At 38.4% G+C, this 25,130-nt stretch overlaps 1 protein-coding gene across 14 annotated transcripts in view; it reads left to right on the top strand.

The window, feature by feature from the left end:
- Positions 1-25,130, top strand: part of POU2F1 (POU class 2 homeobox 1) — a 113,189-nt gene that overhangs the window by 82,269 nt on the left and 5,790 nt on the right. For 10 of the 14 annotated variants that reach the window (XM_054195449.1, XM_054195382.1, XM_054195441.1 and 7 more), the window contains 8 exons: positions 3,070-3,196; positions 11,730-11,824; positions 13,959-14,132; positions 17,896-18,037; positions 20,208-20,353; positions 21,225-21,404; positions 24,008-24,113; positions 24,544-24,889. In XM_054195449.1, the coding sequence (XP_054051424.1) occupies positions 3,070-3,196; positions 11,730-11,824; positions 13,959-14,132; positions 17,896-18,037; positions 20,208-20,353; positions 21,225-21,404; positions 24,008-24,113; positions 24,544-24,889 (1,316 nt within the window). The remainder of the gene's footprint in view (positions 1-3,069; positions 3,197-11,729; positions 11,825-13,958; positions 14,133-17,895; positions 18,038-20,207; positions 20,354-21,224; positions 21,405-24,007; positions 24,114-24,543; positions 24,890-25,130) is intronic. The other 4 variants (XM_054195391.1, XM_054195431.1, XM_054195412.1 and 1 more) reach the window with 1 other exon arrangement.

Genomic DNA, 25,130 nt, shown 5'->3' on the forward strand with positions numbered 1-25,130 from the left:
AGTATACAGATTTTGCCATTGAGGAAAAAAAGAAAATCAGTATAGGAAAACAGTGTTAGGGTTGTTCGCATGGTTGCTGTTGGGAGATTTATTGTAATGCTACAATTAACTAAATAATAAAACTTTCCCAAGGTAGAAATAACGTTGGATTTCAAATGAATTTGAGGGGCTGGTAGGGCTATTTAAGAGTGATTAGCCTTGGAGGTATCGTTTCCATTCTGTGTTACAGAATTATATCTCTGTATTTAAACAAGACTCAGCCAAGATACCATTTACCAAGGCAGATGCACAGAATAAGATTGCTTATACCAGTTATCCCTGAGGCCTTAATTTAAAAACAGTTTTCTCATATTAAAGTGTAAGAGCCTGATGATAAGAGCTGTCATGTCTTAGCTGGGTACCCTGTGTTATGAAGACTATAGTCTTAAACAAAAAGGTCTCCTCTTTTGATCTTGCAAATACACTGCCACTGTTTCTTTGTATTCTTTCTTGTATGCAACTCCTATCTCCTGTGATGCTTCTTCAAATCATCTGAGATCTACTTGGTCATTTGGGGAGGTTTTATTCATTTGCTTTTGATGGGGCAGGTCCTCAACCTATCTTTTTGTCCATACTTATTCCTTCAGAGATTTCTTCTCAACTCTTCCTTTTGTGTTTCTACTCTTTCTCTTATCCCCCTCTATTTTCATCCTTCAGCCTCTCTTCATTTCTTTTTCTTCCACCCAGCATTCACAGCCTTAGTCAGCTTGCCCTACTCTTTCTATTTCTGTTTCTTCCTCTGCATCTAGTCCTCACATCCAATTCTGTATGAGCCCCTCTGTGCTGGAGGGTCTGCTTAATCTGCAAAGGTAACCAGTAAAGCACTGAAAATCAATGAATAAATGAGGGGAGGTCCATGTCACTTTGGGCTCAAGAAGTGAGAGTTTTTAGTAGCAGTTCTGACCAATGTAACTTTAAGATACAAAGTCAGAAGAAACATGGAGTTCCTTGGAAAACTGGGGCAGTTATATCTCTCTTCTTTAGGAAGGAAATTGGCCTCAATTTCGTAGGAATGGTTGCAGTACTTCTCAAATTTTCTGAAAGCAAACAATACTATTAACTTTAAAAAAACTCTGTTGCGCTGGGGGACACTTTTTAAAATTTTACCATTCTCTTATGTAAGTTTCCATTTCATAAAGAGCATTGCTTGGTCAATCCATCTGGTGTCTGTCTACCATGTTATTACACTGCATGCTTTTGACTTAACATGGCCAAGTTGCCTAAGTGATTGATGGCCGCTGTCTTTGTAATGCAGGTTAAGTAGTCATTCTCTTATAATGCATGTCTATGGTCCCATAAATCAACGGAGACTCTATTTTTTTTTTTTCTCTCTACCCTTGCTTTCCACCCACTAACACTCACCACCCCTATTCCCCAGAAGGAGATTGTTCCAACTTTTAAGTCTTAGTTTAACAGTTTTAAAACAATGTAAGTTCATATGCAGATAACTATATTCTGCAAATGGTTGTATTGTGTAAATAAAGTTAGCCTTGTCAGTCTGTCTTGACTTTCCATCGCCATCTCCATTGCTGGCAGTTAATGGCCTTTCATATCTGTTGCTGAGCAGCTGGTGTGAGTGCTCAGTAACCTGCATCAGTCAAAATGCGTGGGGGCTACTTTACTGTCCTTAAGAAGCAGGTCTTTGTTAGTCTGGCTCACTTTAACTCAAGTGTGTTAGGAAGTACATTAAAATGAGCAGCTCCATTCAAGCAGCCAGATTGAGCACTGTTTAGGAGTGAACTGGCATTGTTAACGCCTTCTGACACAGCTGGACCCAAAAGTCTGCAAACGAGTACCCCAGTATCTGAGGAACTTATCTGAAATAGAGTTTTGGAAGGTTTTTTTGGTTGGTTGGTTTGGTTTGTTTAATAGGAGGTTGTTAAGTGTGGGAAATATTTCAGGCTTTTTTCCATCTGCTTGGCAGGTATTTTGAAACAGCTTCTTCTCAAGGAAGATGGAAAGTTTCTACACGTGTGTAGATAGTTTTCATAGATTACCTCTGTTATGTTGACTGGCTTCACATTGTGCTTCAATTTTCAGATTTCAGTTACTCTTATTATTGTCCTGTTTGGAGAAGATGAAAAGAAAAAGGCTAGTTTTGGGTGAATATTTTTAAGCAGTTCTCTATGTTTTCAGTCTCCAGCTAAACAGCAACTTGAAGCGTTTTTCCTGATGATTCAGTTTCTCAGAAATTAGCATCTACATTGAGACCAATCATTTAATTATAGAAAATTAATAGTTATGAATGGTTTAAATACATAAAAATAGGGTTCTACAATAGTGCAGTGTTTTGGGTTATTCCTTTTAACCTTAATTATAGCCATGTTTATTAAGCTTATTGTAATTTGTTTCAGAACTAATCAAATACATTTATTTACTATTTGAGTTAGCTATTTACTGAAATTTGACCTGAACAACCAGAGTGGAAACTAGGAATCTGTAAATTTTTGCTTTTGTGTTGCTGATTAGAATGGTAATTGCAGATTGTTGTTGTTATAAACAAAAATAGCTCCTAGCTAATGCGCTTGATTTGTCAAAAATTAATTTTGTAGCAGAGTTGCATCCTCAAAAAATAAGTCTGAGAAATCCAGGTGCTGATAAGTCTAGGGTGTATTTGAAAACTGCATTTGAGGGGAGGGAGATAGATTTTTTTTTTTTTTATTTTATTTTTTTCTTTCTCCTAAAAAGCAGAACAGTGCTGGAAATATTTTGCTGGGTTATTTTGGTAAACAATTTTTGTTTGGTTTTATGAAGGACAGTTAAATTCAAGTTGCCAGCCTAAAGGATATTCAGTAGCAGGACTGGTACTGTTTAATATCCACTTTTATCTCTAAATGTCAAAAAGATAACTGGTTGATAGGAAATCTGGTTGCATTGGGAGTCATGGCTGACTTAAATGTCTAACACACAGCTCTTTCTTTTCCTTTATCTTTTTTCTTTTTTTTCCCCCCTTTTTTCTTTTTTCGTTTTTTTCCCCTTTTTTCTTTTTTTTTTCTTTATTTTTTTTTCCCCTTCCCCTGTTTCCTTAAGGATTTGCAGCACTTGCAGCAGCTTCAGCAGCAGAATCTCAACCTGCAACAGTTTGTGTTGGTGCATCCAACAACCAACTTGCAGCCAGCACAGTTCATCATCTCACAAACACCGCAGGGGCAGCAGGGTAAGTGCTCCTTGCCAGAAAAGAAAATCATACATAGCTTTTTAGAGGAGAAGGTGAAACTGAGGTGGTTCATACACCTTCACTAACTGTTGATATTCCCTAGGAGAAATAACAGTATTGCAATTAGGAGGCTCTTAACAGGTTGTCCCTTTCCGGTTGTTAGACCTCAGCCTTGTCAAAGTGTGTGTAGCTCGCTTCTCAAGGAGGATCAATCCAGAGATCATGTCATGGGAACATTTTTAACAGCAAGTCCTCTTGGGAAATACTGCAGCATCTGAATTTCTGGGTCAGGCTCTCAGGAAGAAAGCCTACTGGGAAGAGAACTTGGTGAAAACAACTTACCAGAACTCAAAGGCAGAGTCCTAGGAGGAGGCCTGGAGGGTGTGTGGGCTGTCTGGATTAGGTCAGTGCTAAAAGGGCTACAAAATTCTGAGACTGGAAAAAGATTACAAAATTAAGAGCCCTTATGGGAGACTAGAAAAGTCCTTAAGCCTAAAGAGGGTACAGTGAATTTTGTCATAAACTGGAATAATACTTACACTTTGGGAGAAGAGCTAGAATGTTTGATTTTGTATAACAACTCTTGGAAATAATGTTTTGGCGATACACTGGGTATGGCTTATGTGCTAAAGGCAAACCAAGTGGTAGGTGGTAGTGTGCCAGACCAGTGAAGATGTTGTACAGGAACTTTGCTCTGAGAACTGATGCGTTCAAGTTGAAATACTTCACAGTACTGATTGTAGCCCATTTGTTGATGCCCACAGAAAACTGCATTTAGCCATGGCCTCTTATGCTGATATACTCCAATGGTCTTTTTCCCTCTTTCTGTTCTACATGAACTCTGCTCAGTTGTTCAGGTCTGGTAATCCAAAGATTCTTGCTCAGAAGGCAAATCCTGTTATGCTTGAAGAGGCCTCCAGAGCCTGGCTGTCCTATAAAGCAGTTCTTTGCACCTTATTTTCCTCTGTTCCTTTCAATTTTTTCATGCATCATTCCTTCTTATATACTGTGACTTGGATGGAACTGCCTTTCCATTATGCTGAAGCTCTCTCACTGTTTGAATGCTCTCACATTTGAATAAAGGGTTAGTCAAAATTAACTTTCTTTTAATAGGACTTGATTTAGGAGAGCTTTTATACCAGCACTGGTAGAAAATGGCTAAAAGGCTATTCATGGAGACATTTAGTGATGTATTAGTTTCTTAAAAAGAAGCTGAATTTATAAGCTTAAATTCTTCTTAAATTCTTCTATAAGCTTATATTCTTCTAGAAGAAATCAAATGTTACCAAAATTTAGTTCAAGGATTCTTTTAAAATAGGTTGTGGGGTTTTTTTTAATAATAAATTCTTTTAAAGAAACAGCAAGCACAAAAGCATTGTTTTGAAAAACTCCCTAGCATTAATGTCTGCCTACATTTTTCAGCTGACTTCTGCTGGTTTTCTAAAATATCTCTGAAGATGCTTCACAAAAAAGGAAACTAACAAAAGCAAATTATATTCCTCTCTCAAAATGAATTGTTTGCATTATAGAAAGGAAGGAAGGCTTTTTGTTTGTTTGTTTAAAATCCTCTGAAGTAGAATAACTACCAGAAGAGGTTTTCATGGTACCTTTACTGGGAGCCATCTCTGAAAATTATTTCTTCACTGCAATTTAAGACCTGCATATTGCTGTCATCAGTGACGCAGTGTGTATAGAAACACCATGTTTTACTGTTAATGTACAACGTGGACAATTGAATAGCTCAAAAATGTAAGAAGATTTATATTCAGTGTTCTGACCATAGGCCATTAGTGTGTGACAACCTTCCAACTGAAATGCTTGAGTAGATTTAGTCGTCTTTATGAGCATTCAATGATAAAGCAACATGCATGTTATAATACCCCTTATCTCGCTTTTTGGTATGGCTTTTTGCAGTATTTCATGGTTATTGTTAGAAGATCTCAAATGGTATGTTATTATTTATGAGAAAGATTGAGAAAATGTGTATTTTCATTTTGTTATTTGCTGTTGCAGCTGACTTCCATGTTGTTCTTGTCCTATTGCTCCATTAGTCAACTTCATAAAATAATAAATATTCTGAAGAAACTAGCATAGAGCTTTCTTTGAAACCAACGGCGTTCAGATTTTTTTGGATGCCTCATTGGTATTGTACGCAGCTTTATGTGTGTGTGTGTATATATATATATGTATGCATTCAATAACTAAAATGAAAATTCGTATTTATTTATAGATTATCTATTCTGGAAGAAATCTATTGCTTTACAGACTACACTACATATTTTGTACATGCCATGTAGTCATGTAAATGAGAAACATTGTTTTTAATATAAGAGAATAGTTTTGAGGGAAATAAGTGAAGAATAGCATCTCTAAGCAAGATCGTAGAAGAAGAGGTGATGAGATGCAGAGTAGCGCAGTCATATTTAGATTCTTGGAAGGGGTTGAAAGTCATGGCTTTGATCCAACTTCTGAAAAATTTTAGAAAATTCGATACCTAAAATATTAATCAACAATCATGATGTTTTTCTTCTATCTTTCTTCAACACACATTATAGATCACAGCAGCAGATGTGAAATTCTCCCTGTAAATCCACTGCCATGTGTCTAATGTAGTCATCTTCCTTTTCCACATGATTTCTGATTATTCAGTGGCTTGTGTGAAACAAATTGTAAAGTTCCTGTTTTTCATGGCTTGTAATAGGTAACATCAGAACTGAAGGAATTGTTTCAGGCCTCAGCAGATATACAGAAGATTGAATGGAAATATAAATTTATAGTGATTTCTTTTTTGGAGCAATTATTGTCCCCATATTATTGTTGAAGTCCCAGGCAGGAAAGTAGCACCTTGTACAGTCTTTATACCTCTTGTATCTGTTCTTGTATCTAATAGATCTGTCTCTAGAATAATCAGTTCAACATCCTTTACTGCAATTATAGCTGCTTCTTAAAAATATTACCCTCATCAGATAACCATTCGCCTTTCTACTCAGAAGATATGGCCAATAAAAGTCATATCAGTAAAAATCTGAATGGAGAGGGGAAAAGGTGCTGCATTTCTTCTAAATTAATCTTACAAACAGAGGTTGTTAAAATCTGAGAAAAGACTGTCAAGGTTTGTCAAGGTTGTCAAGGTTTAGAAACAGTACTTACAAAGAAAGTATCCAGAAAGGCAAGTGTGGAAGATGAGCTACTAATTAGCTTTAAACATTGAAACTGGGTCTACCTGTTCTCAAGTTATTGCTGTTTATTATTAAAGACGTTGTTTATGATTTCATTTTTTAATTGTAAAAACACCAAATCCAGTCCTGTTCTCTTCTTGTGCACTTGGCCTACAGACTTTGAGTCTTTACTTGTATCACTTAACAAAAAAAAAAAAACAAACGAAAAAACCCCCACCCCAACCCAAAACACTGCATATTTTAAAAATGGGATATTGAATGTTAAACCTTGGTATCTACCCTGCTAGCCTCTGGTACCATGAATCAGTGCAGCTCCTTCACCCAGTGTGAGGATGGAGGAAGATGCCTGAAGTTGCCTGTGTTTCTTCTCAGATACATCAAATTTGTAATGTACAAGTGTTCATCTCATCTGAGATGGTGCACCTGCACTGCCCTTTCAGGACTCCATTTTGTTAATAATACGCTATGTGAACTAGGTGAAAGTGCTTCAGTCCCTAAAATATGCAGATGAGGAGACCCAACTCTTCATCATCAAGAGACAATGACAGCATATTTGACAGCATATGACAGCATATTTGCTGAGACGTCAGTTGAATAAAGTGTAGCTGACTCAAACTCATTCCCCAAATAGGAGGGGAAAGATTGAAGTGGAATGAGGAAGAACTTGGAAGAAGTTATTTAAATGGTGACTTTCTTCCCCTGTTCTGCAAATACCCATTACTAAGATATGAATTAAATGCTTGATATTTACTGTCCTCTTTGAAATCAAGTCTTTGCTTCTAACCATCCGAACAGCATCAATGAGGAAAAATGCTGAATTTCATTGAAGTAGCATGGCAGCACCTTTGCATGGATTGTTGAATCGGTACTCTTCAAAACCGCAGTTCACCAACTTCAGCACATTAGCGTCATGGTCTTGAACTGATCTTAAAGGGTACCTGGATACTGCAAAAGGTGCAGCAGCATGCAGCAGCTTAAAATCTTAGTGGAACAGATTTGTAGGAATGCATAGCTTAGTACTTTCTCTCCTGTGTTGGATCCCAATATAACTCCCAACTATGAGTCCCCGTTGTGGAAGATCTGTATTTGATAAAATGAGGTACACCAAAGTGCCCAAAAGTTTCTTCTCATCAACAGTGATCAACAAAGTTGATCAAATAGCACTGTATGTAATATGTGGTATGACACCCTTCCTTATTCCCTTTCAGTTGTTTCCCGTTAATCAAATTATGACATTGTAATGGCTTTGTCTTGCAAGCTAACTTCCAGGATATGTCTGTCAGAAGATGAACAGGTTTGGCAGAGAGAAAGCAGTCAAGTTCTTCTTAGATGAAAAAATTCACACTTTTGGGAGATCATTTAGGGTTGAATTATGTGTTTTGCTTCTGAGCCAACTTTTAAAAATTACTCTGAAAAAATCTGCACTTGAATGTTTGTTTTATCTTTTGTTTCTTTTTAGACAGTAAGAACTGAACCACAGATCAGTCCTTGGTGACTGATGGCTGGTGGGAAAAGTTTTTTGTCTTGGGCCATTATTCATGCTACTCGTAGACATTACAGGAAAAGTCCTGGATGATGGTAGATGCATTTACTTTATTAAAAAAAAATTAAATACCTCTAAAGCATCATAATTCTGCAAAAATCCTTATCTACCTCCATGCAGTCATACTTCTGGAGTGGCACATAGGTGATTTGTATGCCATATTTAAGGCAATAATACCACTGGGCTCTTGGAACTCAAAGCAGATGCTTAGAAATACTACTGCTGTAAAGTTAAGTATATAAAGTTAAGTTTTTATAGGTTGAAAAAAGCATATAGGTTGAAAGGGACCTCTAGAGGCCATGTAATATCACTCAAAGCAGGTCCAATTACAGCAGGGTGATCAGCATCTCTGGCGGTTGAGTTTGAACATCTCCAAGGATGGAGATTCTGCAACCTCTTTGAGTAACTGCCCCAATAGTTGACCACTCTCATGGTAAAAAAATAAATAAATAATTGTTTCCTTATATCTAGTTGGAGTTTTCCATGTTCCAGCTTAGGCCTGTTGCATCTCATTAATGTGCACCCTCAAGAAGACACTGTTTCTGCTTTGAAGACAGCAATAGTACCTCACCTTAGTCTTCTTATAGGGCTGAAAAAACCATCTCATTTACCCATTCCTCATATGGGTGTTCTAGCCTATTAGCCACCCTGGTGGGCCTTGAGTGTATAAAATCCAGGATGTCATTGTGTCTTGTACTGAGAAACCCAAGACTGAACACAGTACTCTAGATGTGATCTCACAAGTGCCAAATGGAGGGGAAGAATCACAGCTTTTGACCTGCTGGCTGCACTCTTGTGAATACAGCCCAGGATGTGGCTGGCTATCTATTGTAAGGGCGCGCTGCTGGCTCATGTTCATCTTATTGTCCCCCAAGACCCCCCAGGTCTTTTCTGCAAAACTGCTTTCTAGCCAGCCAGTGCCCACCCTGTATTGCTGCACAGGGTTATTCCAGTCCCCACACAGGATGGTGCATTTTCCTGCATTGATCTTCATGAAGTTCTCTTTGTCCAGCCTGTCTAGGCCTTGACTTCTGGCCTATTGACCACTCTCCCTGTATCTGGTATTGTCCACAAACTTGCTGAGAATAGGTTTCGTCCCATCAACCTTATTGGTAGTAAAGATGTTAAACAGTATTGATGCCAGTACGAGTCCCTAAGAAAACAGCAGAGTTTGAAACACCAACATTTCAGCAGTTGCCTAAAAGGTGCAGCTTTGAACTTAAACTGTATTTAACAGGCTGTGCTATGTGTCCTGTAAGTTAAGTCATTGAAGTTATCTTGGACCTGAGTGGGGACCGGCAGTTTCTTCTCAGAAAAAGAGTGAAGGTGAAGCTTAGACTAGTACAAGTCATGTCTGAAAAGAGCAAAACTACAGTTGCACACCCATGGAAGCCAACAAGAGTCCAAAGTGTGTGCACAGCAATTGTCTGAAAAGACTAAGTCAGTGGAAGAGATGCATACTTTGCCAAAACAGTTCAGCTGCTTTCCCCATACCCTGATCATTACTTCAGTCAGCGTCAGGTTTAACTAACTTGTTCTTTCTCTAGTTTCTGCCTGAGAAGCCTTGTATCAGTATTTCTTAAATAGGATAAAATGATGTAAAAAGTGACTAGATTAAACATGTTCACAATACTTTCTACTGTCCTTCAGTGATAATTACTTCAGAACATGCAAGTGAGAATAAAATGAGGAAGAGTGTGGTCATCTTGTGCTCTTCAGCAAAAGTTTTATTGCCAGAAAAACATCCTCTGGGATTTCCTTGAGGACAAAAAAAATCACAAAAGGACAGTCCTAATTACTCTGATTACAGTCATAAGATGAGTCAGTAACTTGTGATTGATGGTGTTACCAGTGGACTGGAGGTCGAATGTGGTCACTGTCAGCTGCCTATTTTTTGTTTCATTGTTAGTCAGCCGCTCTATAGTGTCAGTGCGATGTTTTGTCCCTTTCTATTTCAGGTTGTCAGTTAAAATTCACTGTCACTAAATGAAGGTCAAAACCTCTTCACTTAGAGGTGACTGTTTGCTAATTAATATTTAGATTTGGGCAGCCGAAATCATCTTTCAAGTGAACAAATATTTGCATTGTAAAATGCACTGTGTAACTGTAGTGGGTAGCTGTCTTGGAAGTTCCTTAAGCTGATCCATTCCCTTGCTGTGGCTTTTTAAAAACACAGCTGGAACATGTTGATTATGTGGTGCAAAGCAAATTTACATAGTTGTCTATGCTGTGCTATTATGTTGCATAAGCAGCTGGCTTTATTCTGTAGGTCTCGAGCATTTTGATAGCGGCACATTCTATTCAAAATACATATTCAACACTTTGTTAAAAAAGAAAAAGTAAGAATAATATTACAGTCAGAAGACAAATTCTCCTGTAGTTGGTACCCCTCATTGAGGATACATTTTTTCCTTCCTACCCATGGTAGTCCCTCTTTTCATGTCTCCTATGGCCTTAACCTTGCATAAACCATTCAGTTTCTCACTCAGTATTTATCAAGTCCTAAATTCCTGTGTCCTGTACCTGTATTCTGTTAAGAGGTAGCTGCTCATGAGTGGTGCGCTATGATTGATCAGCCAGCTGATGAGCCAGAACAGACCACATCGAACTCAAATTACAGAATTTAAGTGGTACTTATGGGTGTTCTGTCCTCTGAGTGGCCGTAGAGTCCATCTGTTGTTGTCGTGCCATCGTCTCCCCCCTGGTTCTAGGAACTTGGTGTATTGAAGATGCTTATTAAGTATAGGTTCAATTAGTCAGGTTTTCAAATTATTATAGGGGAAATTGGTAGTGGTAGCCAGGAGTTACCTAAAGAATAACACCAATATTTTTCACAATAAAATTGAGGGGCTTGACTAACTGTAGCTATGTTTTTGTTAAGATTCCTACCCCTTAAAAATACATACATTTTAATATGAGAAGTGCAAAAAAATATTAATAATCAGATAGCTTCTCTTTAAAATCTGTAGATGCAAGCGTATGTCTTATTTTCCTGAGACATATAATAAACCATACAAATAGTGGACTGTAAGAGAATTTAAGTTTAGAATGACAGCGTAATGTGTATATTGGTTGCATCAGTCCCAACTGTTCTTTAGTGTTGTCACCCTTTAATAATAGCAAGGATTTTCATATGTACAGTGTAATGTTTATTCTATTTGTGCAGTTTAAGCAGTGTTCAGTATCTTACCTAAGCTTTAAGTTCTGATTACTTTTCCAAAATGTTCCTCCTTTATTTCAGCCAGGAAGAGGTTATCTGAGCTTGCTTTGTCTTCTGGTGTGGTCTGCCTAAGTTTGCCAGAGAAAGTTGCTTCCTTGTTACGCAGCTGTCATGGGGTGGTACAGAGAGGAAGAAGGGTGATCAAGGAGCCAAATTTGTGGGTTTGATTAGTATTCAGTTGTTGTATTTGATCTGATTAGTCTTCAGTTGTTTATTTTTATATGACTCCCTAATTCTTGGTCAGCTGTTGGTTACAGGAAGAGGTTTACCCAAAATCTGCAGGCTAAAAAGGGCAATAAATGATTTCTGCATACATAACCGGGATAACTAGATCTTTACAAACTCTGCAGAGGAGACTAGTACAGACTCCTGTCTTTTACCCATATACCTATAGGTATGTCACCAGATATACTTCAGGAAAACGATAGGGGGATTTTGGACTGAAAAGTCCGAAGTCTGAAGATATCTATGCAGGGATGAAATGAAGGCCTGCATCTCAGATTTTTTGTAACTTTCATTATTTGTCAAGAGCCTTGTTCACCTCACTTCATGTTTTAGTGTTTTTAAATGACAAACCTTTTCTCTCTCCAGGTCTCCTGCAAGCGCAGAATCTCTTAACGCAACTACCTCAGCAAAGCCAAGCCAACCTCCTGCAGTCTCAGCCAAGCATCACCCTTGCCTCGCAGGTCAGGCTTCTTTCAACAATTCATGAGTTGTTTTGAGGGGATTTAAACAATTGCAAGTGAATGGACCCTTTGTATTAGTTACCGGAGTAGATATTGTAGCTATAATAGTTTGTCTTTCTAGATAGATGCAGTGTAAAGATGAAGTATCAGTAACTTAAGTTTTGCAGTTTTTACCCTAATGTGTGTCTTTTCATGCATTTAACTTTCTAAATTTTTATTTTTAGCTGAAAATTTTCATGACTGATGTCTTGAGTTAATCATGATAGAGCATAATTTGATTTCTTGTAAGGCTTTCTTGGACAATGTCCAAATTTTTGAAATTCAGAGGAGCAAGGTGTGAGCTACCTAAAAAGCTCAGAAAGAGGATTACTTACAAGTGTCTTTTTTTTCTAAAGATTGCAGTGGTAATCTATCTTTATTGTAGCCTAGTTGTTTTGCTATTATTGCTAAGTCATTGCCAGTCTTCTTAGTTACCTTCTGTGAAAGTGAAGAGGTTGTTAGAAATGCATTAAAATATTCTGTTAGATATATGTTAAAATATTAAAGCTCTATGATTAAGCTTTCAGACAGTAAGAAATGCAATTTTAAGGTTGTGCGTGCCTGCAAATTTAATTCTGCTTCACTCTGGGTTTTACTGTGCAGTTTAGTTACATGACTGCCTGCTGTTTCTCAAATACCATGTAATATATGGTATCTTCCTGCCAACTTGGTTACATACAAGAATTTTTTAGTCTGTAATAAGATGCCTGAGTCTATCAGAGTCTTAGAAAACTACATTTTGTATTATACCACCTATAGTATTTTTCATGCACCATGTGGAAAATGGAATTTGTCTCACCTCTGTAGTTCATACCTCAGTTAGCAGCAGGACTCCCTGCTAAAGATTATACTTGGATTAAAAAAAGTACCAAAACTGCAAAGAGAAGATAAATTATATAAAGGGGGTGAAGTCGGTAAAGACATACTGCAGTAATTACCCACTATGTTTAATGTAAATTAAAAAATATTAAAAACCTTTATAGTATGACACGCCTATCTGCAATCCTAGAAAGATCATATATGATCACATTATTTCTCAAATAATGGAATTATAGATCCTGACCTCCCTCTACCATCTGCTGTGCACTGCAAAATCCTGCACTAACCCAGGAGAAAAACAACATAAGGAGCTACGTAAAGACTCAGCTATATGTAGGCCATTTCTTTTAGAACAGCCGTTTCTGGACCTTTGCATAGATTTTGCATAGTACTGTAGTTTTGCATAGACTTGAGGCCGTTCGTATTTGCCCTGAAGGAGTCTGTAGTTTCAGAACTGGGCATAGGACATAAAAGCATGAAGTCACCTTTACTTAACTGCCTCAGCTGAGCTAAATAGAATTTAACATGATTTGTCTCTGCATCTCAGTTAATGTATGGCATGTAAGAAAGTAGAGTTAGGCACTCAAAACATGTTTCCAATGTTCCTGTTGCACATAAAGCTTGAACTGTGCAGTACCAGATCTTAGTATATTTTATTCACCTGGGAATATTTTCCATGATGCTCAGGTTTTTCAGCAAAATGGTCTAATATGCCAGTAGATGTAGATCTATTTTTTTCTTACTGGAAGAGTTGAGTCAGTCACAAGAGATGGTATTAGAGGAAACGTGCCATGTTTGCTGCACCTGTATGTGCTCACTATTCCAAGATTAAATAGGAGACTTGAATCTTCTGGGCTGATGACAATCTGCCACCTCACACAAGCAGTAAATTCAATTTTAAAATGATTAAAAGGGGATGAATGCCAAGCTGTCTATAAATGATAGAACTATATCAAGTAAGAGTGTTCAGCCTTTCTTTGAGCAGCTTCTGTAGCAAGTGAAAGTTGTTGGTTATCTGCTGCATTGAACATCTCTTACTTTTCTTTAATTGGTTCTGACAGAACCTTTAAAAGGCTGTCATACTAATACAGTTTTCCGAATTGTGATTGCTCATTCTTGAGAGGAATGTAAATAAATCGGAGGAACTTTCAGATTGCTGGAGATGTCAAATTCATTGATCTCTCTCACAGAAACCCCACATACCTTTTTTTGAATTTAATTTTTGCTGATTATTCTTTTAAGTCTGATTTTCATCTTTTCCTTGCTATCTTAATAGCCAGCAACCCCAACACGCACAATAGCAGCGACCCCCATTCAGCCACTTCCACAGAGCCAGTCAACACCAAAGCGAATCGACACTCCCAGCTTGGAGGAGCCCAGTGACCTTGAGGAGCTTGAGCAGTTTGCCAAGACTTTCAAACAAAGACGGATCAAACTTGGATTCACTCAGGTGAGACTGCGTACCTTAGTGCCTGCCAGTGTGGAATCTGAGGTCTCATCTTTCAAGTCTGGAGGGAGACTACAATTCCACCTTTTCCTAGGAGAACCTTCTTAAATAGGGTTATGCTCTGGCCTTTATGTAGGGGATTTCTAAGAAATAACAGAAAAAGCCGTACATCCATCTTACTTCCCTGTTGGTTTTAAAGCGTAGCCATTTTCCCAGCAGGTACGTGCATTTACCGGCTCCAGATGTCATTGCGTGTGCACTATTCATGCTGTAGGATGTCAAATGAATGGGACAAAGCACTTTAAAGCTGCTTTCAGAAGTACAAAGTTCCAAAAATCACACAGCACAATTAACTGCTTGGTGTTTTTAAAAAGTATATCGCAACTGCGGAATTGCTTTGGATGTCAAAGGGTTTTTATATCTCAAGTATATTTTCCTATTAAACATCAATGATTTCTGTATTTAATGCTTTTGCTAAGGTTCCTAAACAAAACCTGAAAGGACTGTCACCTTTGAAGTTCTCTCCTTACAGAGGTGAACTGGAGTTGTGATTTGTTTTGGTTTGCTTAAAAGCTCAGAAACACCCATAGCGCAGAAGAAAAGTAATCTTGAACATAGTGAAAATGGTTGAATGAGGAGTACATTTAAAAGTACAAAGTGCATTTATATGTTCTGTTGTTCTGTTGAAGGGAAAGGCTGCTTGGATCCAAGAGTCCTTTCTTATTAATATCAAAATGTTTTTTTTTTTTCCCCTGAAAAATTAAAATGTGTGTCCAGGTAAACAATTAATTTTGTCAGGAGTTTGTGGTAAGCAGAGGTGTGTTTTTTCTAGAAGAAATAGCATGCAGAAATCAAAGTAGGTATTTAAAAGTCTGAGCTCAGAGCAGTCAATCCAACATATGTGATTTGTCCCCCCCCCCGCCCCTGACTAAGTAAATCTATCTAGCTGAAAGTATGTGCTGAAGTCAGATTTATTTTTCTGGCAAAGTCCTAAATGTTTGAAAAATCAGGGTTCATAATGAAAGTTCCTGGCAGCATCTTAATTATAACTCAAGAACAGAATGTTCTTAGTAAAATGAAGTGCATTTTGCTGGCATGCGTGCCTCCTTCCCTCCCTTCTTTCCACTAGAGGGAGGCACAGAAATACAAGCGATGGACACACACAAAAGCTAGAATAGAGCAGAACAAAATAGAGTAAAATACAATAGCTTCCCTATAGCCTGACTGAGGAGGTTCATGTAGATCTTTAGTTATTATGTTTAATCTGCCCTGCTGTGAGATGATTATAAAGGCTCAACTAGACTTTTTAAGTTATGGGTTAACCCTTCTTTATTGACCCTGTTGGGAATTTTCGTGGTAAGGAAAAATGAACACAACTGCTCAGGCTTAGATTTCAGTATTTGCTTCTGAGCTTAAAAAAACGGAATCTTGAGAAAGTGATAAAATTGAATTTGATCATTCCCATCCTACTTTAAGTTTGTATGTGTATAATTACACAGTTCTAATAACTTCTACCTAATTGCATAAATGGATGATAATTAGAAACCCCTATTACTTTGGTTTCCTATAGTTGGATAAATAGCCTTTCAGAGGAGAAAAGAAATTTATTTCCAGTGGTACTGTAAGCTTTTTCAGACTCATGCCACCTCCGCCTTTCAAAAATAATTGTAAGATTTAGTTTGCATTGCAAACTAATCTCTTACTACGTTCTGTCTTGTGAACAATATAACAGGTTTTGAATTTCAGCAGTTGTGTCACTTCTGCCACCCTGAAAAGTGGGTGATGGATTAAAATCCTTTGTTTAATTGTTTTCCTTAAAAATATCTCTGTGTTTGACATACAGAGACACAATGAGCATACTGCATCTTAGCATTATTGCAGGTATGTGGCCAATTGGTTGGTACAGATGTAAGCTATGTGAGCGAACGTTTCAGACAATGTTATTTTTATTCTATAAAAGGTATTACCTCTGCTAGTCTGTCTGTGTTTCTGAACAGACCAGTAAACACAACAATGATGTACCTTATAATCAGTTTCAGTTCAGTACCAGAGCTACAGGGTAGATCAGATGTGTATACAGTGCCTTTATCTCTGTTCCATCCATCCTTTTGGTGGCCCGTTCCAGTATATGAAATTCTCATCCCGGTATGTAAGTTCCTCTGCCTACAGCTGAAATGCTGCCACCTTTTGGCATTGAAAACTATTGACAAAGAAATGGTTAACTATTCATTTTAAATCAGATGGCAAATGTTAGTAAGAACAGCATAAATACCAGAATTAAATTTAGCTGGGGTACTGGAGCAAATTTCATAACTCTTTCCTGCCAAGACATAAATCAACTTATCTCCAAAATGGTTTACATAGCCAGGTTTTCTTCTTCATAAACCCAGTAGAGCATCCATGTTACTTCTTTTGGAATGATTTATGAGTTTTAAAATGCACAGAATCCTGGCATATGGGTAGAGGTATAAATGTGAGTTCCCCCGTGTTTCCTCTGATTGAAGGGCGTACAAACCAATTGTTCTGGTCCCCTTCTAGGAAGGAAATTGTTTTCTTTACGCAACCTGCACAATTTACTACGCTTACCAAAGGTTGTTTTCTTCCTTGCTTAGATGTGGCCACTCTGCATGCTATTAATATACTTGTATCAAGCTGTGGTTGTGGATCTGACCTAAAAGGAAAGCAAGCAAGCTTTATGCGCAATCCAACTAACCCACTTGCAATTAAACTCCACTAACTATGCTCAAGCTTTTCAGTTTCTTCTTCTAGACTTCTCATACTTTTTTGTGTTAAAAAATAAAAATCTAAATTAAACTACTTTAGACCAAATAGTATACTTAAAAAATAATTAAACTTTTTCAAAAGGGAGGATCTTCCAGCTTTAAAGCAAAACAAGAAAGCATTACGGTTTTTTTAATGGCCATAATCAAGAGTGGATTGGTGTGTTGTTTTTTTTAACAAGACTTTTCAAGTATAAACAACATAGATGTATATATGTGCGTGTGTATATATATATATATATTAGAATAAGCAGAATGTCTGAGAGCTAGCTAAAACTGTTTTGAAAGGCAATAGCAGATGTAAAGAAATGATCATCTGTCTGTAAATCTCCTGGATGGCTTTTTGGCAGATGGGTAATGACAGCGAAGACTGCAGTTAATCACTATTTGAAATGGTTCAACTTCTTGTCTGCTTTGAAATGTGTATTTGTGGGGAGAAGCTTGGTTTGAACCTCAAAAGATACCGAAAATTCAGACAAGAATATTTTTGCATCTATTTAAATGTGATGTGTGTTTGCAGACATCTTTTCAAGAGTGTTTTCAAGGGACTTCAAGAGAGTTTTTTCAAGAGTGTTGAGAATATGAATTTACTCCATTTCTGCTTGTTTGAACTTTTCTTCTTTGGCATGAAATATGCAGATACTTAAATCTGCTCATAAAGAAAGCTTGACCTTTACTTATTTTAAAGAACTAAGAAAAAAATTACAAGTCAATATTCAGTGGAATATTCTGCTCAGTGATAATGCTAAGACGACAAAGCATTCAGGGATTTCCTGTAAAGAGTTACATGGTTAAGCTGACTGAGGTTTGACATTTCTTTATGATTATTTGCTTTAGCACGAATCTTGGTAGCGCTGAGCAAGTTTCTGTGAAAATGAAATCCCATGCAGCAGTGGAGTCACTAAGAGAACACAAGAACATGACAGGATTCCTTGCTTTGGAAGTGCCTATGTTAGTGAATCCCTTTTTTCTCTTTCTTTGTCCAGGGTGATGTTGGGCTCGCTATGGGCAAACTCTATGGAAATGACTTCAGCCAAACTACCATCTCTCGCTTTGAAGCCTTGAACCTCAGCTTTAAGAACATGTGCAAGTTAAAGCCACTTCTGGAAAAGTGGCTCAATGATGCAGGTGAATGAGTCTGTGTATTTCTTCACCAGCCTACCAAAATCAGTAGGATTCTGAAAAACTGCTTCGTTTGTGCCCTTACGGTTTTATGAAGCCACCAATCTTTGTAACTGTCCGTGAGAAAAATAAGGGTGTAGGAATAAGCGTCCATACTTCCCTCTTCGTGTGCCTATATACATCTGAAATTGTTTCGATATGAACTTTCAGAATTGTGTTCTGCAGACAGATGAATAATTGCATGGGGTGAGGTATAATATGTGTCATGGTTTTCCTTCTTCATGTATGTTAATGCATATAACTTCTAATCCTCTTCTAGCTTTCTTTTTCAGATGTGTAGTAGAGGGAGGGTTGCATGGTTTGTTGTTTCAGTAGGCAGAGCTCATTGCATTCATCTTCTCCCACACCCCTATGTGTGTTCTTTTCATCTCTCTCCAAGGGTCTGTATAAACACTCTCTTTCTCCCCATAGGAAGAGTTTTTTGTGGGTTAGGCTTTGCTTTTTCCTTCCAGAATTCGTTTTTCCTGGATAGAAGTTATTCATGATGCCAATGTTGGTAGTGTTCTTTTTTGGTTTTCTTTTTAATTTTTTTTTATTTTTTTTCCCCCACCAGCAAAAGGAGCTTGGATGGTGGTGCTAGGTGTTAGGATAGAAAGTGTTTAAGAGTGCTGTCAGCCAGTTTTTTCTTCCAAGTATACAATTATACATAGTATAAAACTGATGGATCTGCTAAACAGATGGCAGGGATGGTGTGTGCTTTCCTATTTTTACCAAAACGAAGAGAGCTTTATGCTGGTGCCTGCAGTATTCTCTGAAATTTTGAAAGAAATTGGATGCCGTGTTGAAAATTTGTCCTGCATTGAAACAAGGAAATGTCATTCTGTTGTGCTGACAGGGTTTATCTTTAGGTAATTTAGATCTGTGATAGAAAACATAAGGATCTTCACAGTGCTCTAGTCCTCAGGCCAGCGGTCCCCAAACCTTCCAGCAACACTGAATTGGTCCAGTGCTGCAAGGAACGTCATAATTTGCTTTTCCTGCTAGCCTGAAGAAATACTTGGATCTGTAAAGTTAAGTTAAGGACTGTAAACAGTGTCAGGATCCTTCACAGCCTGGAACTTGGGAGCAATTGTCTTCGGCTCTGATTCACTTTCATGAAAATCTTTGGAAGAAAGATTCAGATGACTTTAAAGGCTAATTTTAGGTAAAAGCGGGCAGGAGAAGCATACCAATGATCCCTTCCATTATGTTACATTGGAGTGTTAGAGAATTTATTGTTGCAGAACTCAGCTTGTTCTGTGGGGTTTTCAGGATGGAGAGGGGTTTCATCACATTTATGGGTGCCATTACTGAAAAAAAAAAAAATTAAAATATCTAGAAAATCATGAACTGAATGTACTTGCCCATGTGAGTCTACCAGAATGATTTTAGGCATTGTGAACTTTGACACTAGCTTATTACCCACAAACTTCTGTGCAGTGAGGGACCTCCAGCCATAATTAATTGTTTTGTTGAAATTCCCTGCCAGTTGGTTATTTTGCACTTTCTGCTACAAAGTGGGGTCAAGTGTGTTCTCTCTTTGCTCAGGATTAGGGGTTGATAGCTAGTGACCTAGCGAAGCTGAGGAAGGGGAGCTGCTAACTGTGTAGGCTGTTAGGTAGAACTACATAACACTGAGTATCTGCCGAGATCTCCAGAGAAGAGGTTGAATGCTGTGAGACTGACTATGAACTTCCTCTTCCTCTAGTGTATTGCAGAGTGGGTAAAAGAAATTTCAGGCTGCTCATATTTTTTCATAATTGCCTGTGATTTACAGCAGTGGCTCATGGATTGCAGTTACTGCTTTTTTTTCTTTAAATTGTGACTTGCAGTGAATGAGTGTGGGGTGGAATGAGGTAAGGGGAGACCAACTTTGTATAGGTATTATAAAAGAGATACTGTGGTAGCATACAGGAGCAGAGCGCGCCCTCTGGATTTACTTGTAGCTTTTAAGTTTCAAATATACGTTGTAATTTACAAGTACAAGGATTAATGCACATGATCTTCAGAAATCTGTATGTATCTGGAATAGGTACAGAGTGGGTTTTGACATACCTCGCACAGGTAAAGAACACTTGCATTAGACTGCAATGCATTCAAATAAAATCTCCTGATTTATGTTACCTTATTTTTTCAGAAAACCTCTCATCTGATTCAACTCTCTCCAGCCCAAGTGCCCTGAATTCTCAAGGGCAAGGGATTGAAGGCTTGAACCGTAGGAGGAAGAAACGCACCAGCATAGAGACCAACATACGTGTGGCCTTAGAGAAGAGTTTCCTGGAGGTCAGTGATCCTGTTGCTCTGCTCAGCCTTTAAAGAAATGAAGAAACTTAGCCTTACAATCATATCTGTTAGAGTGAACCCATTACTGTGCTATTTAGGAACGTGCTTGTACCAAACAAGGTGAATACAAAGGCTGTGCAAAGAAGCACGCATCAATGTCTACTTCACTTTAAAAAACAACAACAAACAAACAAACAAATAAACTCACAAAACCCCTTAAAAAACCTCATTGGTTCTTGCGGTTCACTGATTTTGTGATTTTGCATTCCAAGATACTGAGCCATGGATCTAAGCTTGATATTCTGCACAACAAAGAGAAGAAAAAAAGATTATCCTTTCTGAGGATGGATAAATGGTGTGACAGTCTAAACATACACAATGTGAGGTTTTTAGCTGGCCTTATGTTACTCCCATTAGGTACTTTGTGCAGCTGTATGGGCAGATAGCCTCTGTAAGTAGCCTGTTCAATCTGCCTGTCTTTCATTATAGGTCTAGACAACTTGGGGTTCATTTGGCTGTTGCTATAGTTAATCTCTCCTAATCTCTCCTGTTCCTTTTTGAGAGATGCTGAAAGAAAGATTTCCTTATCAAAGTCTAGAATTTCTTGAAGGATTAACTCACAACTCAGATCCCTTCTCTAAAAAAGAAGTGTGTGAGCTTAGTCTTCATCACCTGTCTCTGAGGAGCACAGCTTGCTGTTGGTAGAAATGTTCCTGTAACTAGGAAGATGGAGGGCTCTCTCTACTGTACGACTGACCAGATTCTGGCTATAAATGGCCTATCCGGATTCCTGCCTAGTGAAGAAGAAGCTTTAATGTAAAACTTCAGAAGGTAATTTCACAGCTTTTCAAGTGCCATTTCCTCTTCTCAGAACCAAAAGCCTACCTCGGATGAGATCACCATGATAGCTGACCAGCTAAACATGGAGAAGGAGGTGATCCGCGTTTGGTTCTGTAACCGGCGCCAGAAGGAGAAAAGGATCAACCCACCCAGCAGTGGTGGAACCAGCAGCTCGCCCATCAAAGCAATTTTCCCTTGCCCAACCTCACTGGTAAGAATCAAGAAACTGTGTTCACAGAAATCACTGGAAGAGATAGTTCTGTACTCACTGTTGAAGTAGCACATGCTACACCTTCTTTGTACAGCAGACTTGTTCTCACAAATTTATATTTTACTGGCATTTTAAATATCCTACTTGCATGCTATCTAAGAGAGGTAATGTTTACAAATCAGGCACTAGTTGGGCCTTCGGTTTGGGTGTTTTATTTGGTCAGTTCATGAGTAGATATTCTGACTAGCAAATTTGCAGTTGGAGTTACTGCTTTGAACGTATTCCAGACAGTAACTCTACTGGACTTTCTCTCTTGCCCAAACTCTTTTTGTAAAAATAATAGTAATAAAAAAATGCTTAACAGCTTTACTCCTCCCCTCCTATTTTGGCTGCTCTGATAAGTAGATGAGCAGCAGTAAAACGTATCATTTGGAGACTTAAGTCACACAAATCCAATGATACTGTTGTCACTTCTAGTTAGGAATAATTTATATAAAAAAAGACGTGGAACAAAGAAACAATTTAGCTAATACTCATGTCATTAATTTCCCACACTTGTATTTGCCTCAGGTAAACACAAACTTCATGAAAATAAGAGTAACAAAACACATGCATCAAGGTTCCTTCAGCTCCTTTGCTACCAATGTCCATGGAGGTCTGTTTTCATAAATAGAAACAGTAGCTATTAGATTTCATAGTAGCTATGCTAATAGGAATGTGGTGGAATTTATGTAGCCTGTAGCTGTCCTTTTGTAGTATTTATTCCACCCTCATCACTGTAGTAGCTAATATTTTCCAGTACTTCATTAAACCATTAATTTTGGTGATGTGTCATTCTACCCCCTTATCTGTGTCTCAGGATGTGTGCATGCAGCCTTTTGTTTCAGGGAAGAGATGTGTTAAATGTATTTAGTCTTTTTTTTTTTTTTTTCCCCAGTTGGAAAGCAAGGTTGCATGCCTTGCTACCAAAGCAGAACGTAGTGAGATTTATGATGGTGTGTTTTAGTCACGATGCAAGTTTACTCAGACTGCAACTTAAGAGAATTTTCCTACATAAATTTCCCTTTTATTATAAACTGCCATTATACGTAAGAAATTGAGGTGTTAACCACAGTCTCCATTTTTTCAGTGATGTTTCACTGAGCATTTTCACTCATTGTAAGCTTAACCTAAGACTGACTGTGCTACCACTCAAACGGATGGTCCAGCCCTGCTGCCCCCGCCATGTGCTTTGTTCATTCCTTGTGTCAGTTCTGGAGATTATGTGTCCATAGGATGATCGGGCTTAGTTTACTATTTTGACTTCAGATTAACCATGTGAAGAACAACGGTGAATTTTCAGTCTGGCTAGGTAACCAATCTGACTTGTAGCCCGGCTGCACGAGTGCTAGGGCTCTGAAGCAGGATTGGAGGGAAATGCTCCTTTTGATGGCAGCCTACTTTTGCATTGGCTGAAGTCAGCCATTATAACTGCGGGGTCAGCTGTATTAATTCTAGGTCATTCACTGCTCTGAAACGTGGATTATGACCTTGGCCTTAACAGATACAGATACAATGTCTGGGCTGCGTTAGTGGGAAGTGTACTGTGTATCTAGCTCTTCTTTATTTCATACACTATTTGAGATGGGCAGAAAGCTTTTAGATCTGTCCCAGTTGCCCCAGTCTTGTTTTAAAATGCGTGAAGCATTTAACTTCATATAAGAGGATATGCAGCATGAGAGACATTTCTCTGATAATGAACTTAAGGTAAGAGACAGGAAAGGAGGAATGTTTTAGCCTGTATCCTTGGCTATGTTCTCTTGGGCAATTCTAAAGGATTCATTTCTCTCATTGATGTATAACAGCCTTCAAATATTACTGTTGGACACCATTTCTTGTCCATAAAAAGTCCTTTTTCTCCTTACATGTCATTTTTCCTCATAAGCTAGTTCCTTCAGCCTTAAATCTTTGGTGATTTTTATCTGTAATGTCTTCAGTTTATTGTAGCTTTCTTGTAATAAGCTGTCCACAAGTAAAATTAGCTAATATCATTTGAACGTTTTAAAATTCAGAGGTCCTTCCTCTGGCACGAGGAAACTTATCAAAGTAGAGCTTATAGTTTGGTTGAGTAAAAGTGAAATGTTATTCTGTTTATCCATGTAAACACATTACCCTAAATACCTTTGGTAATTCTGGGGCATTCAAATAATTCTATCAGAGAAAGAAATTTGGAGCTGAAAAGATGTTTAAACAAGAAAAAAACAATGCAGAAATGATATATTTCATAACTCTTTCTATAAGACTGATTCTATTAAAACAAGGTGCTATCTTTGGGGGGAGGCAGAGAGGGAGGGCTAACTTGGAGTCCCGGGACAGTGTGGGTATAATGGATATATCTCCCTTCAAATACTGAATGATTAAGAATAAAGGTATTGCTTGTAATTAGAGAAGGTACTGTGGTTGCTCCACTGAATACTAAATTACAAAAAAGTTAGTTTATATGCAGTGTTTTCCCTGCTAACTTCCTCAGCTGAGGATGGGAAGAAAGAAGTCGGAAGTCCAGTAGCTAACTCTTTTTTTGTCTTTTAACAGTTGAGCAGTTGTATTCTTTTTTTGACCTCCAGGTGGCAACCACACCAAGCCTTGTGACTAGCAGCGCAGCTACAACCCTGACTGTCAATCCTGTGCTCCCTCTGACCAGTCCTGCTGTAACTAGTCTGTCAGTCACAGGTAAGGCTGATTTCTTTTGCCCCCACATTAACCTCCACCATTTTTGCCTTTTAAACTCTTCAAAAGGTCGTTCAGTATTGGTCACTGGTGTCCCAGGACATTCTTGTCATTGTTCCTTGTTACTCCGCTAGGAAACTTCACCCTTTGTGACCATTCAGTTGACTTTTCTGGGGGTAAAATCACAGGTGATGCTGAAATGAAATATGCTATATTCCACTGCTAGTTTCTAGAGCTCCTCAGCCTCCTGTTGGGGAGTGTCATTTCATTGTAGTCTGAGCTGCTTATTTGGACTCTTGGTGCTTCTTGGTCCTACAGAAATGTGTGTTTGTCTCCCTTTCAGTTGGATGTGTAGTTCAGTTCAGGTGGGCAGTGGGATTCTGTGCAGTCCTATCTGTGTTTCGTACTGACCTCACCAGAATCACTCTTCTAGGCACAACAGAAACCACCTCCAACAACACGGCAACAGTGATTTCAACAGCACCTCCAGCTTCTTCAGCAGTGACATCACCCTCCCTGAGTCCTTCCCCTTCTGCCTCAGCCTCCAATTCAGAGGCATCCAGTGCCAGTGAGACCAGCACAACACAGACAACCTCCACTCCCTTGTCCTCCCCTCTTGGGACCAGCCAGGTGATGGTAACGGCATCAGGGTTGCAAACAGCGGCAGCAGCCGCGTTACAAGGAGCTGCACAGTTGCCTGCAAATGCAAGTCTTGCTGCCATGGCTGCCGCAGCAGGACTAAACCCAGGCTTGATGGCATCCTCGCAGTTTGCAGCTGGGTAAGGATGAATTTTTCACATGCTTTTAGGTCAGATGACAGAAGAGGGAAGGAGAATTCTTGGATAAATTGCTTTTATGTATTGCTGTTTTCTGGTAGCTCACTTAGTGATTCTGGTGTCATCTATCTCAAATTCTGAAGGTTTACTTACAGATGGTAATTGGCCATTCCCATCAATGTACACAAATGTTGTTTTCATTTTACGGATAAAATGGCAAAAAGTGTTGTGGCAATGTTGTTAT

The sequence above is a fragment of the Rissa tridactyla genome, chromosome 1 (assembly GCF_028500815.1).
Source record: "Rissa tridactyla isolate bRisTri1 chromosome 1, bRisTri1.patW.cur.20221130, whole genome shotgun sequence".
Lineage (NCBI taxonomy): Eukaryota > Metazoa > Chordata > Aves > Charadriiformes > Laridae > Rissa > Rissa tridactyla.